The 14,331-nt window shown below is 63.4% G+C and overlaps 1 protein-coding gene across 1 annotated transcript; it reads right to left on the bottom strand.

The window, feature by feature from the left end:
• Positions 1-2,300: 2,300 nt before the first annotated feature.
• EPHX2 (epoxide hydrolase 2) lies at positions 2,301-13,821 on the bottom strand. The gene is made up of 19 exons (XM_062573334.1): positions 13,667-13,821; positions 12,095-12,179; positions 11,863-12,022; positions 11,150-11,340; positions 10,909-11,031; positions 9,515-9,589; positions 9,015-9,110; positions 8,276-8,354; positions 7,375-7,409; positions 6,767-6,793; positions 4,578-4,663; positions 4,339-4,450; positions 4,040-4,114; positions 3,399-3,444; positions 3,207-3,309; positions 3,046-3,115; positions 2,885-2,965; positions 2,728-2,786; positions 2,301-2,469 (listed from the first exon to the last, which is right to left on the bottom strand). The coding sequence occupies exons 1-19, from the start codon at positions 13,765-13,767 to the stop codon at positions 2,385-2,387; spliced, it is 1,689 nt and encodes a 562-aa protein (XP_062429318.1). The 5' UTR covers positions 13,768-13,821; the 3' UTR covers positions 2,301-2,384.
• Between the last annotated feature and the right edge of the window lie 510 nt (positions 13,822-14,331).

Below are 14,331 nucleotides of genomic sequence, written 5' to 3'. Positions count from 1 at the left end.
CTCCCCCCAATCCCTCATTAAGGAGAAGATGATAACGGTGCCTCTGAGGCGGTGTCGGGTGCGGGCAAGGTGACCCCCAGGAGCTCCTGCCCCCATGCACGCCGGGAGGTGCCACCTCGCCCTCCCGCACGCGCGGAGGGCTCGCAACATGATCGCAGAGTGCCAAATTGCGTCCTAATTGCGGAGCGGGGGTTAACGGAGCCCAGCGAAGGAGCCCGCGCCTCTAGCAGCGCCGCCACCAGCTTTTCCCCCCGGTCTTTGCATCCACTTTGGATGTCTCCTTGGCCTGTTGACAGCCAACAGGCCTCCTTAAACCCTGCTGGTCTTTTCCCAGCTGCATTGCAGCAAATTAATGAATAATCGCCCCAGATGCGAGCCCAGATAGGTGCCAAGGGGGCCAGCTTGTCGGGTCTGGGCACCTCCGGTCCTCCCAGCTAAGAGCTTCGGGTCAGTACGTTGTGCAAATAGGCCCAAAGGTCATCAGAAATCTCCAAAAGAAGCCCCGCTCTCCCGTGACGGCTCTTGCACCCCTGGGGAGGGCAAGGTACAGCCCAGGCGTTGCTCATTAACGAGCGCTGGGGGTGGCGAGCGCGGGCCTGGTTCACGGCTCTGCCCCCCCCCCGGCCTCGCTCCCCGCAGGCCGGACCCCTTTAACGTGCGGGGTTACAGCTTCTCACCGCGAGAAAAAATGGTCGAGGCACTCTGAAGCTGCAGTGCCTTCCCAGACCGCAACGCAGTCCCACGCTGCAACGGGATCTCAAGCCGCAAAACGCATTCCCAGGCTGCAGCGTGCTCCCAAAGCACAGAGCACGTCCCAGGACTGCAACGCATTCCCAGACTGCGGGGAGGAGAACGGAGGCCTGGCGCCAGCAACCTGATTCGGCAGGGCGAAGGGTCCGCGGGGGCCGCTCCATCCTCCGCAGCGGGTGGGGATGCTGGGGCTCCGCAGGGGGACCAAGAGGTTTGCTCCTGCTCTCGGAGTGTCTGGGAGCTCGAGAGCAACCAGAACACTGGCTCCTGCCAGGCAGAAATTGGAAGGCTTTAAGTTTTGCTTTTCTTTTTCAGTTCTTTCTTCTCCATTTAAAAATAAAACAGACAAAATTTAATTACAGGCAGCTTTTATTCTTTGTTTCTCGCCTCTCAGTCTCCATGGGCTCCTCCCCCCCCCCCCTTTCCCTTTGCAGAGTTAATTGCTTCCCCTCCAAAATGGGGCCAGTGAACAAAAAAAGGAGCAAGAAAGGACTTTGTCGGGGGGGCGGGGGGGGGTTCTGCTTTTCCAGGCTGATCCCAGGCCTCCGGAGGAAAGCACCGTCTCTCCACGGCTTTGCCCCAGCAGAGCCAGCTGGGAGAAGCCGGGTTATTTACCCATAGGGTCTCCGGGCGCAAACACCACCCGTGCCGGTGGATCCGTGCAAGCTAAACGAAGCCGGGACCGCGCCACCACCTCCTCCTCCCCCCTCGGAAACCCCCGGGTGCCTGGGAAAGCCCCGCGGCCCCCCGGCTTCGGCGTCGCAGCTCTCCGAGCCGCGGGCAGCGAGGACCCCGGCGCCTGCCCTCGCCCCCTCCAGCTGTTTTGCAGCTGGAAAAGCTACAAACACGGGCTAGAGCCGCCCGCTCCACGGGGAGCCCTGCAGCAACGGGCACAAGCATATTTCCTCCCCTCCCCAGCAGGATTTTTTTTCCCTGGATATTTTCCTGCCGCTCTTTTCCCAGGGGATGGGGTGGGGAGGGCTTTATTCCCAGCTGGATTTCACGAGACGCATTATCAAGCAGCTTATAAACCCCGCAGCCGCAGCCCGCGGTTCCAGCCAATTACTCCCAACCCTATCAGAAAAGTAATCAGGTTTGCCTGGACGGATTTATTCGTTGCCAAAAGCCTGGGCCGCTCAGAGCTGCTGAGTCTCCGTTACCCCGGGGACACGTAACGATTTCTCTGGCTGGTATTAATTTTTTGTTCCTCAGGGCGAACATTTGGATTTATAGAGCCGAAATGTCACGGATCGCCTCTGCTCAGAAATACAAGCAGCCATCCCGGGGCGCCCGCGCCGCTCGTGGGGTGACGCCTGGCACGGGGCGCTCGGGAGCCCGGCGGGGCTTCTCGGGCTCCGGCGAGCCGTGCCGGCGCTCGCAAACACGGCCGGAGCCGGCGCTCCGGGGAATAAACCCTCGGGGTGCCGCCGCGGCCTCGGCGGAGAGGCCGCCACGTGAGCTCAGCCCTCCTACGAGGCATCAGAGAATCCGTGCGAACGATGCCCCCGGCTCAGCACAATCCACCCCCCTCTAATTGCTACCTATCATCCAAAAAAAAAAAAAATTAAAATTAAAAAAATTAAACGCCAAGGGCCAAAGCGAGGCCAAGGGGCAGCGACTCGCCCCGGCCCGGCTCAGAGCCGGGAGATCTTCGGCGGGGACGCGCCGTCGGGAAGCTTCCGCAGCCACTCCAGGAGGATCCCGTTCAGCGCCGCCGGCCTGCGACGAAGGCAACCAACCTGGCAGGAGGTGCCGGCCCCCGGCCTCGCGCCCACGTCCCGAGGCTGCATCCGGGCTCCGCGCCCCGGGAACGGGGCTGGGGAAGCGGGAGCGCCGCTCCGGACCCCCGTCCCGCCTCGCTGCCTGGCGCGCAGCATCCCCACCCCGCCCCCGGCATTTTATTCTCTCGCTTCAGGCGGGAGAAGCCTTTTTCTGGGATTTGGGGTTTTTTTCTTTCCCCTCCCGGTTTCCCGGTACCTCTCCATCTGCGTCCAGTGCCCGCAGTCCTCGATGTGGCCCCGGCTCAGCTGCGGGATCTGCAAGGCGAGGGGTGGGGGGTGGAGGGAGGCAGATTTCCAGCCTTATTCCCCCCTCCCTGGGAAGGGGGGCGGTGGCGGGGGGCGCGGGCGCTCACCCACTGCTCCATGCCTTCGCTCATGCCGGGGCGCAGCACGGCGTCCTTTCCGGCGGTGACCATCAGCGCCGGCACCGCGACCTGCAAGGGTGCCGCAGGGCAGGCGGCGGCGGCTTTGCCGGGGCGCCCCACGCCGTGCGCCCCCCCCAAGCCAGCCCTACCTTCCTGCCCGCGGCCGACAGCGCCCAGCGCCAGTTGGGCCGCATGTTGCGGTACCAGTTCAGCGGTCCCCTGGGAGGGCAGGAGGAGGGGGAGATGGAGCGGGCGCCGCCGCGCACACGGGGCGGGGGGAGGCGGGGGGGGTCTCCGGCCGCGCGCTCACCTGAAGCCGGACTTTGCAAACCGCTGGACGTAATAGGAGAGTGCGGCGCCGCCCAGGATGCGGCTGGCCGGGGGGTCTTCCGGGAAGCCGACCAGCAGCCCTCCTGCGGGGCGGCCGCAGCGGCGGGCTGCTGGGGCGCCCCGCTCGCGGCGGGGGGGCTCCGCCGAGCTGCCCTCCCCGCTCGTCCCTTACCTCGCTGCAGGACGCCGGAGAGCTTGGGCGCGAACGGCAGGCGGTCCTGCGAGGAAAGGGAGGAGGAAACCCCCCATCCCCCGGGGACCGACCCCCCCCTGGCCCCCCGGGGACCGACCCCCCCGGCCCCCCAGGGACTGACCCCCCCGGCCCCCCACGGACCGACGCCCCCGGCCCCCCCGAGCTGCTCCGGCACGACGCTGACGTTTCCAGCCCGAGCGGGAGGTTAACGAAGCGACGCGCAGCGACGGTGCCGGGGCGGGGGGGCAGCAAGGGCCCCCGCGTGCCCCCTTGCAGGTGGCGCCGCGCGCTCCCGGACCGGCGCAAAACGCTCGCCCGGAGGCGGCCCGCGCCGGTCCCGGCCAAGGGCCGTTCCTCCTCTGCCAGCAGGGCAGTTTGCCAGAGGTCTCATGCACCCGCACTTAGGAGCGGGGCCTGCACCGCTTGCAAGGGCGTGTTCACTCTGGTCCCTAATGGTGGCTGTGTAAACACAGGCTTTGCTGCCCCCCCACCCCCGAGCCAGTCTGGCTGCAGCCCGGCTGCCGAGCTCTGCTCTCCCACCAGGCCCATCTGCCCTCTTTGGCCCTCACCTCCCGTGCCAAAACCCAGGCCACAACCCCCCGCACCATCCCCGCGCCTACCTCCTGGTGGACGGAGCGGATCAGGACCTTCAGGGTCCTGCCGATGTCCTTCTCGAGCTCTGCCTCCGCGACGCCCTGCAAGAGAGGAGCCTCCAGCTCCCGACCGCCGCCACCGCGGCGGGTTTGCGGGGAGGAGCCGCCCCGGGGGGGGAGCCACCGTTCGGCAGCAGGAGCGTTGGGGTCCCTCCGCGATGCGACGCGGGCGAGGGAAACTGAGGCACGGCCGCTCCTCCAGCCGAGCTTCGGAACGGGGCGTCCGCGAGGTCGAGCCCGAAGCTCGGCAGCCGCCCGCAACCCACCGGCTCCTGGAAGTAGAACTGATAGTCGAAGGTGGGAATGCTCCTCATCGCCTCCACGATGTCCACGCCGGGGTCCGCGGGCCTGTAGGGGGTATTCAGCGAAGCCACGGCTCTAGGACGCAAGGGAGGAGCGGTCAGGGCGGCTCCGGGCCACCGGGGGCTAAAATAACCCGGAAACGGGGTTATGGAGCCCCGGGGGGCTTCCGGGCTCCGCTGCTCGCCCATCACCGCCGACCCACCTCACTCTCTCGGGGTAGAAGAGGGCCATGTTCCAGGCCGCGGCGCCTCCCCAGTCGTGGCCGACCAGCACAGCCTGGGCGATGCCCTGCCGGGGCGAGAGGGGGGCGGCGGGAGGCGGCGGCAGCGGCGCAGCCCGTCTACGGCGCGCCGAGCTCGCGCAGGTCCCCAAGACGCCTCCCATCACCCTGACGGCCTGGACGGCTAGCGAAGGTCCTTCGGGGAGGAGGTCAGGAGCCGCTGGCCACCAAGAGGTGCCCAACCTCACCGTGCCCGTGGGGCTGTACCCGTCCCCAGCGACCCCAGGAGAAGACACCTGGCCCAGGGCAGGGGCGTCCCCCATCACGCCCGAAGCTCGCGTCCACCTGCGCGGGGCCGGCCCGGCTCCTCCGAGCCGTGGGGGCCCCTGCCCGTCCTGCCCGCTCCCGCGGGGAAGCGGTACCCGAGGCTCCATAAATCCCATTACACCTCTGCTACGGCCACCGAAACTCTCGTTTCCGACCGCGAGCGGGGAGGAGGCCGGCAGCGTCTCGCTCCGCTCCGGTGTCAGTACCATCGGAACAGACGCGGCTGGAGGAGGAGCCTTCGCAAAATCAGGATTGAGCTGTATTTTCTGGTTCTTTTGTCTTTTTTTCTTTCTTTCTTTCTTTTTTTTTTTTTTAAAGAGCAGCAGAGCACTTCCCAAAGGGCCCATCTGCGAGAGCTGGACTCACCCCCTGCGGAAGGCATTTCACAACGCAGCAAGGAAAGAGCCCCGGGGACCCGGGGCGCCTGCGGGCACCCCCGCCGCGCGATCGCAGCCACCTAACGAAGGGCCGGGGGGGGGGGCGAGGATGCGAGGCGACGGGCATCGCTGCCCCCGGCACGGCCAAGGGAGGCCACCCCGCCTGCGCCAGGCCCCGTCGCTGCAAGGCCCCGCGGGGACCGCGGGCTCGCGGAGGGCAGGGGGACCGAGGGCAACACACGCTGGTGACGAGGGTCTCGCACCTGGGCCGTACCGCTCATCACGGTATGGAAACGGTGCAAGGATAATTGCTGGGGGAAGAGCGAAGAGACCGAGATCGTCATCTCCATCTCTCATGCAAATGCAAATGCAGCTCCGTTGGCCTTCAGCAGAGGACGTATCAGACACCGCACCGACACCAGATATCATCTTTGCCGAGAGGCAGAATTAATCCATGCATCCACCCAGCTGCTCTGCAAGTCACTCGGGAGCTGCCTTTTATACAGCCGTGATTTGAAGGGGGATGAGAGACGAGAGAGCTACAGAGATCACCGAGGCCGTGTTTTCCTTGCAACTCCCACTGCCAGACAGCTCGGGACAACGATCCCATGGAGGAAGGCACACGCACACCAACACAACCGGTTCGGAGCACAGCCGATGCACAACAGTCAGATATTTGTCTAATAGCAGAAGAACTATTCTGTCTCCAAGCACTGATGGGAAACTCCTACCCAATTTTGTCCAAGAGAAATACAGAAAGACAGAAAACAACATCCCACTACGCAATCTGGAAGCGCTGGTTACTGCCTCAGACACCTCTTCTCTCTTCCCTGCTCCAACAAAAACACTGCCGAGCTATAGACCTAGCCAGCTGGTTTCCCTGTCCTCAGCAAGGACAGGAGGCCCTTGAGAAGGCATCTCAGTGCAGGACCTAATGCAGCCTCTTCCCAAGAATGCCTAGTGTGGTCTCCACCGTGGACTCTGGGCTGTATGAACATGCCCACCTCAAAAAAATCCCATCCACGGCCAGTGGAAAGTCAAAGCTTGGCTCCCTTTACAGCTGCCAGGTAGCAGGAGCCCTGCCAGCCGGAGCCCTCTGCGCACGCCTGTGTCCACGTCACGGGCACACGGCGCTTGCTGCATTTTGACTTTAAAAACATGAGTTGACACAGACACAAACTAGGATTTACGCGTTGGTGCTGCAACTGTGGTTGCAGCAAGAGTTTTCACCAGGGCTGCCATAAAACCTCTGCCGCAGGCAGAACCAGAGAGCTCAGGAGCTGCTCCATCAAAGTCGGACCCCAACTACACCCACGTGGCAAGGGGAGAGACGGGGGCACTACCCGGGCAGGACCCAGGAGGGAAGCAAAGGAGAAAAGTGAGCATCTGCTTTCCACGGGCAGGCGGGCGGAGACGCACACCCCAACCTTGGCAGGAGGGAAGGACGGACCACAGGGGGTTTCTCACCAGTTTGTCCAGGAAAGCTGCCAGATCCTGTGCAAAGGAGGAGAGGAGAGAAAGAGTCAGACCTCTTCTCCGGCACCATGCCCTACCACTGCCTTTGCTGCATGCCCGGGGCACCCACGCTGCCCCAGAGCACCCCCCATCCCCAGCGCAGGACACCACAGATCCTGGCAGCTTTAGGACAGAGCAGAAGGGAGGGGATGGAAAGGAAGGCGCTGCGCTGGGATTCAGGGAACTGATAGGGACAACGCATCCTCTGAGCACACCTGCAAGCCTCCTCTGAACCCCACCCTACACCTACACAGGTATTTTGAAAGCAATGAGCTCACATTGCGCAAGATCTCCCCGGGTTTCACACCGCGGCCGAAGGCCCGATCTGGGACACCCACGCCACAGCTCAACCGGAACAGCACGTGCCCTGCTGCCCGGGCTAGGTGAATTACCCGGCCCGGGGGGAGAGCAGCCCGCAGACTTCCCCTGTGTCCCCCCCACCTCCCCCCAGTGCTTTCCCACCACTCCCAGCGATGCACAGTCCAAGCCTTCACTGCAGCCGCAGTCTCCCAGCATGCACCAATTCATTTTGGTTGTGTAATTCTACTACGGCTTCTCACCTTGCATATCACCTCCTGGGAATATTCTTCTATGTCTGCAAGAAAGATATAATTTGCATTATTTTAGCACCCACACATTTCCAAGGAGGCGAAACCTGCTAGATTGCTCTCACCGTCTCCCATTGCCTCAGTCACATCTCGGGTAACATCCAGCCTTTAGATGAGTTGAGGATGCCACTGTCGGTATTGGTGGCAGTGCCCAAGTCCCCCACGTTCCCAGGGAGCACGGGGGACGGGGAGACCTCACTTGCCAGGCTCTTGGAGAAAGCCGACGGGAATCGGGCACCTCAGCCAGTGCCACCCGCTGGCTCTTGGCTGCCCGTGCCACTCCAGCAAGCCTGGCCCAGTGCCCACCCTTGGCAGCGCCACGGAGCTAATGAAGGAGCGATCCGCTAACGAGGACGGCTGAGCCCCCAGCAAAAGGGCTCGAAGCAGCCGGCCGCGCCGCTGCTCCGCGCTGACGCTTCTCAGGGGTGTTCACCGCCCGAGCGACGCGCAAGCGCCCCGAAGCCAGAAGAGCCACTTGAACGAGAGGAATCCGCTGCGCCTGACGGTGCCGTCTGCAGCCTCCGGCAGAGCCAGGCTCGTACTTGCAGCCTCTCGACTGCTGGGTCAGAGCTGTGTGAAAGCCTCAAGCAAAGCAGAAAGGGAGGAGGCGGCAAGAGAAAAAAAAGTCAGCGCCGGCTGCCTGCGGGCTGACGCGCAGGACGGCGCCGGTCGGCATCGCTGCGAAGAGGAAGGCGGCGAGGGGGAGGCGTCGCCGCGTCGGAGCGGCGCCCAGAACGTCGCTGCCGGGCCAGTGGTTTCACCAGGACGCTGCTGGGTTTGTCTCAGGCCAAAACCCTCCCAGGTGCAGGAGGGCCGGAACGTCTCAGCTGCTCCTCGGACGCACCCAACTCACCCGGCGGAGCCGTGGATTCCCCATAGCCCTTCATCTCCAACGCGATGACCCGGAAGCCAGCATCAGCCAGAGCTGGGATCTAGGAAAGCAACGGGCACCTTCAGAAAACACAGCCCTCGAGGACCTCCCTCTCCCCTCGAGCCACTCAGCCACACTTGTCCACGTAACAGCGGGCTAGTAACGCCCGCTACAGACACCCTCCGAAAGGTTTTAAGGCCAAACGTGGGCTGGTGAAGACATAGTACAGGGCTATGAACACGCCAGGGCTGCGTCCCGTTTCCTTCAAAGCTCAGACAGGCTGGAGAGGCAGCCCAGGGGATCCCAGGGCTGCACGGGAGCAAGGGCTGCATGCCACCAGCCCCTCTCCCCTGCAGGGCATCACGCTGCCAGCTCCTCAGGAGCAGCCGGCACACCAGTGGATCACACTCAGCCAATTTCTTAAGACTTCTTGAAGCAGAAGGATGGAGGGTTGGCATGGAGCAGATGCTACTACTAATGCTACAAGGTCTATCTGTCTGCTGAAACAACTCTGGGCAAGCAGAAGTCCCTGCCGCTCTTCTAGGACCTGGAAACTGCTCTCAGGTGGCCAAGGCCAGCGGCAAATGCGCTGATGGCAGGTTGCAGGAAGCAAGAGATGGAAGTGAGGGGCAGAGGGATGAGAAGCCAGTTGCCTCCACACAAGGTTGGCCATGCCCTTCCTCCCACCCATCTCCTCTCGGGGTGGGCACCTGCCTGTTACCTGATACCTCCAGGAGAACCAGGATTCAGGAAAGCCGTGGAAGAGGCACACGACGGGGCCTTGCCCCATCTCCACGAAGTGCAGCTGGACCCCGGGCTGCAGAGGGGACAGAGAGCCCTTACCAACAGCACGCAGCTCAGCTTAATCCCACCCTCCGAACCCACCACCTGCACACGGCTCAGCCCCAAGGCTTCGGAGCCCATGACCCTGCTCCCAGCTGGTTTACCCGACCTCCCCTGAGCCACACCAGCAGATTTTGGCACCCGGGGGGATGGAGAACATCTGAACGACCAGGTGGCTCTGCACAACCCCTCCGGGAGCAGCTCAGGTGAAGACAGAAGATCGTGCATGAGGGTAGACAACCCTACAGCACTTTCAACCAGCGCCTGAAGTATCCCTGCGTGGGACCCGACATCCTCTCCCTCACCTCCGGCTCCTTCAGCCCTCGCTCTCCAGAGCGCTCAAGCTGCCCAGCACCAAGGCAGCTCCCTCCACCCTACCCTGATCGGCACATATCCATGGCTTATGTTGATCGGATCGCAGGCCGTCGGCAGCATCTCCTCCTGGCCCAGAAGCTACGGGGCAAAGAAGGCAAGCTGATTTCCAGGGCAAATATTGCAGCTGCTCTGGAGCACAGCAAGTGCATGGTGTTTGCATTGGAGCAGGATTTCTCTGCCTCCCCGCCTGCTCAGCCAGCCCTGCTTCCGCTGGGAGGCCTGCGCCTTTGCGACGGACGTGACCCATTGCTTGCACACAGGATGAGCTTAGCAGGGTTCTGGCAGGATTTGCTAGAGTTTACAGCTGAGTTCAGAGTCCCAATCTCGTTGGCTTTGAATGCCACAGAGGCCTCATGCCTATCTGAAAGTCCTGCATCAGCACCGCCGTACCATGGCCAGACCCAGAAGCCCAATCACGAGGCAGGGCCGCCTCGCATTACGCACAACCAACCAAAGATCCTTCAGCACAGCAGCAAAGCCGAAAACAAGAAATAACAGGCAGAGACAAGGGGCAGATGGCAGGGAGCTCTAGATAGCAGCCGGAGCATCGGTCAGCAATAAGCCCACGCTCACGTGGCTGCTGCGTGCCACCAGCCGCCAAGCGCCGGAGCTGCTGGGAACGCTGCGCCGCGCTTTGTATTTCACCGGCGCTGTGGGGGTTTGCAGGCAGAGAGTGGCTTTATGCTACGTTTGTAGTTTTATCTCCCTGGTGCACGCAGGGCCAGCGGGAGCAAAGGTTGCGGAGCGATCGCTGCAGCCGGCAGGCAGGGAAGCCAGGGGAGCCGCGAAGCGCGGAGAGCCGCGGGCAGGGGCGGGAGCGACCCTGCACCGCACGGCTGTTGCAGACGCGGGGGGAAGCTGCGTCCGGCCGAGCGCGGTCCGACCGCTGTTAGGAAAGCGCTCGGGAGCACCACGGCCGGTCCTGCCGGGAGCCAGGGGGAGCAGCGCTCCGGGGCTCATCTCGCAGCACGTCTCGGCGCTCCCTGCCTTCGCCCGTCCTGCTGCCTCTTCCCACCAGCTTTTAAAATCCACAGCTCCACCTCTCATCCCTGATGCCCACACTGGATCTCGGAGTAGGGCAATTCAAACAGCTCCCACCGGGGATCGGCTCTGGGGTGATCACTAGCTGCTCTGACAGCTCCTTAGAGCTCTTCCACGTCCTGAGACACCCCTCTGCTACGCTGCAGCAAGTCTGGAGGCAAGGCCACGTTTACCGAAGGACTTGTCCAGTTCCTCCACCTTTCCACTGGGCTAGAGCCATGCAAAGGTGCACAAAACCTCCCCGAACCCCATGAAGCAGAATCTAAGGTCATTGCTCCTGGCTTCGGAGAAGAGAATCTAGCTGCTCCGCTGGCAGCGGGACGCGGGAGAGCAGGGCACCCATCCCCACCACCTGCCTGCACTCCAGAGAGCTCCTGCAGCTCCTTCAGGGCGGTTTCCGTGTCCCTCACCAGGATGGTGGCCATGCCCATCTGCTGGGCCGGCTTCAAGTTCTCACCGACGTCATCCAGGAAGATCACCTGCGGTTAGGCCGGAGAGGAGCGGGGTCAGCAGCCACGGGACGAGCTGGAGCTGGCTTTGACCAAGCCCCTTCTCGAAACGCTCAGGCGCCGCGGGCACGAGTGGCGGTGCCGGCACCTCGTGCGGCTGCGCCTGCAGCGCCTCCAGCGCGGAGCGGTAGATTCCCGGGTCGGGCTTCTGCATTCCCACTCGGCACGACTCGATCACCAGGTCGAAATGTCTCCGCAAGACGTTCATCAAGGCGGCCGTGAAGTGCCTCCCGGCGCTGTCGTCAATCCAGTTATTTGTCAAGACGCAGGTCTTAAATCCTAGGAGGAGGCAGAGCGGGCTATTAATAGCGGGGGGGTTGGGGAGAAACCTTGCTTCTTCTCCCACCTGGGCTCTCAAGCGAGCGTTCGGTGTCGCCTCTCGTTTCTCCGGGGCAAAAGCAGACGCACTGCTCGGAGCTTCGCAGCCTAACGGAGCCAGGACGCAGGCGAACGGCTTTGGTTCGCCCCCGCCGGAGCGAGCGCGCCCGTCCGGCCTCCGCGATTTTAGCAACAGAGCTGGGAAAACCAGCAAGATTTGAGACGCCGTTGGGGGGGGGGAAAAAAAAAGAAAAGAAATCAAACCAAACCCCAAGTTTCCCATGAATTGCAACGTGGAGTCTCCTTTGCTTTTGCGGCTGGCTGTTGAGCTCATTCCAGATTTGCCCTGCAAGGGAAGCCCCCACCCCACCCCAAACACCCCCACCCCCGGCTCCCAGCGCCGGCGCGTTTCCAGCCCGCGCGCGGCAGCGGGGAGAAGCCGCCCTTGGGCATCGCGCTCCCCGCGCCGCGCCGGGCGCCCACCGTTCCTCCGGAGCGCCGCGGCGGCCCGCAGCAGCGGCCCGTTGATCCTCCCTTCGGCCGCCGCGCTCTCGAAAGCCTGGGCGACGGAGAACGTCTCCGGGAGCGGGACCCCCGCGGCGGCGGCGTGCTTCCCGCAGCCCTCCTGCGTCTCCGAGCACAGCTGGGGAACGCGCCGGGGGTCAGGCGGGCGCGGGAGGCCTCGCCGGCGGCTCTTCCCCAGCCGCCCGCTCACCTGGGACAAGCTGATCTGCCCCCTCATCGCCTTGCCCAACGGGCCGTCGCTGCCGCCGTCGAGCATCACCTTCTGCAAGAAGTTCCTAGGAAGACGTGAAGAGAGAGGTCGGTCAGCGGGGTGGCTGGGGAGGAAGGAGGCGCCCGGCGCTGCGGGGAGAGGGAGGCACGAGCGGAGAGCTTGCCTAATTTTTCCCCTGTCAACATCGCTTTGCTCCCTTTGTCTTTTATTAGGAATTTTCCACTTGGAAACCGGCAGCTCAAACGGTTGCAGTGCTGCTCCGAACGGCTTTAACCACGAGCACAAGCCATGCCCGTGCTTTGGTGCCCACCTTCTGGCGGCGGATCTGCCCCACCTTCTGGCGGGGAGCACCCCCTTGCACCTCCTAGACGTAGGCACGGGTGTGCAGGCCCACACCTACGAGTCAGCCCTTAAAATGCTGTTATTTAGTATTTAAATGGATATTTAACAACACGTTAGTCGGAGCACAGCTCTTCCTTTCTGGCTTCGTGCATGGGGGCTGCACGTCCCACCAGCAGCGAAAGTCCGTCCTGCTCCCTGCTTCCCTGTAAGAGTCCAGAGCACCACCTCAATTAAGGGAACAGGAGACGTTTGCCTCAGCTCTGTCCATTTATTTCCCATGGCAGCTCAATTATTTTGCTCTGCAGAAGCCTCTCAAACACATAAACAGCGAGATTTGACGGGACAAAAAAATGCGAAGAGCAAGGCATTTTGCAGGCTCCAGCGAAGGGAAAATAATTCACCCTACACAGGCTCACAGAAGGCATTCTCAGCAGCAATAAAACACGGTTATAGCTGCTGGCTGCAGGACAGAGCGCTGCGCCAAGCCGACAGGAGCGCGACTCGCTTAAAAATAAAGCGGCGTGGTATGTTCCAACAAGATTGTTGCTGCCTTTTTTTATAACGCAAAGCCAGAAGTGTTTTATCGCCTGATAATCGAAGAATTTACTGCTCCCTCCGCTCTGCATCCTCCAGCATTTTTTGTTTATTTATTTTATTTATGTTTTTAGCTCTCTGTCCCTCTCCCGAGGGTCGGGGGCTCCCAGGGCCTTTCCGAGTCCTGGCTCTTCAGAGGAAGGGACCAAACGCAGGGGAGTGAGGAGGGTCCCCTGTATGTCCCCCCCCCTGCATGGCCCAGGGGGTCGGGGATGCCTTGGACCACCTGCCGGTCTCCCCCCCCCAGGCTGTGTCCCCAAGCCCTGCCACAGACCCCCGACCTACATGCCAGATCTTGGTCCGGGCCCCCCCGCTGAACCGCGGGTCCAAGCCTGGAGCCCCCCAACCTGCCCCCCAGCCTCAGGCCAGGACCCCAAACCGGCAGCCCCGACCCCAACCTGGGGCTCGCTGCGGCCCCCGGGGGTCTCTGCCCCCCGCCCCGTCGCAGCCGCTTCGCGGGGTGCGGGCGGGCGCCGCACACACAGCATCGCCGCCTCGTCTCCACGGGTCTCCGGCGGGGCTGCGGCCAGGGGTCGCGCGGGCGGGCGGGCGAGGCGCCGCCGCGCAGGCCCGCGTCGCGCAACCCGCGCCGGGCCGGGCCGGGCCGGGCCGTACCTGGGCAGGGCGGAATCCCGCTCGCAGGAGCCCAGGAAGTGCTGCAGGCCGGGCCCGAAGAGCACGCCGCCCAAGTCGAACAGCACAGCCCGCCGCGCCATGGCCGCCCGCACCGAGGCCAACACCGGGGCTCGAACCGGCGACCCCGCGAGCGGCCGCCGCGCCCAGGCCACGCCCCCACGGCGGGGCCACGCCCCTCACCGCCAGGCCACGCCCTCTGCGCCGCCCTGGGTCCTAGAGCCGTTCCCCTCTGTCCTCCCCCTCCCCCCCCCCACCGCTTGCAACCGGGCGGGCGGGTTTTTTTTCTCCCCCATAATCTCCTTTTCTGCTAATTCTGGCGAGCCTCTGGCCTCCCCCGGTGCCCTCCGGGCTCCTCCGGCACCCCAGGATGCAGCAGCGCCCGCTAATCAAATCTGTGTGCTTCGTTACTCCGCTGACGAGGGGCCGGCTAATAGTTCTTCCTTTTTTATAATAAAAATGATTTTTGCCCCTGGCTCCCAGCAGAGCCGTCCAGGCCTGCCGTCATCGTGGCTCTCTGCTGCTTGCTGCCCTCTCCTGGGTGGGCTCTGGGGCGTCTTGGAGGCGGCAGCTGGTGCTTTCTATGGAAATCCCTGGTTTGGGGAAAGCGGATGCTGCCTCCAGGAGCACTGAAGCGGCCCAAGGGG

Source organism: Rhea pennata, chromosome 3 (assembly GCF_028389875.1).
Source record: "Rhea pennata isolate bPtePen1 chromosome 3, bPtePen1.pri, whole genome shotgun sequence".
Classification (NCBI taxonomy): domain Eukaryota; kingdom Metazoa; phylum Chordata; class Aves; order Rheiformes; family Rheidae; genus Rhea; species Rhea pennata.
Note: the sequence above shows the minus strand (reverse complement) of the source record. Positions and strands in the feature narration are given on the sequence as shown.

Bases quoted from the DNA above. Each gene is read 5' to 3' on its own strand.
- EPHX2 (XM_062573334.1), bottom strand. From the start codon at position 13,767: ATGGCGCGGCGGGCTGTGCTGTTCGACTTGGGCGGCGTGCTCTTCGGG. The intron at 12,180-13,666 runs GTACGGCCCGGC...ACGTCTTCCTAG, and splicing joins CGGGATTCCGCCCTGCCCAG to GAACTTCTTGCAGAAGGTGA. The intron at 11,341-11,862 runs GTGGGCGCCCGG...GCCTCCTCCTAG, and splicing joins CGCGGCGCTCCGGAGGAACG to GATTTAAGACCTGCGTCTTG.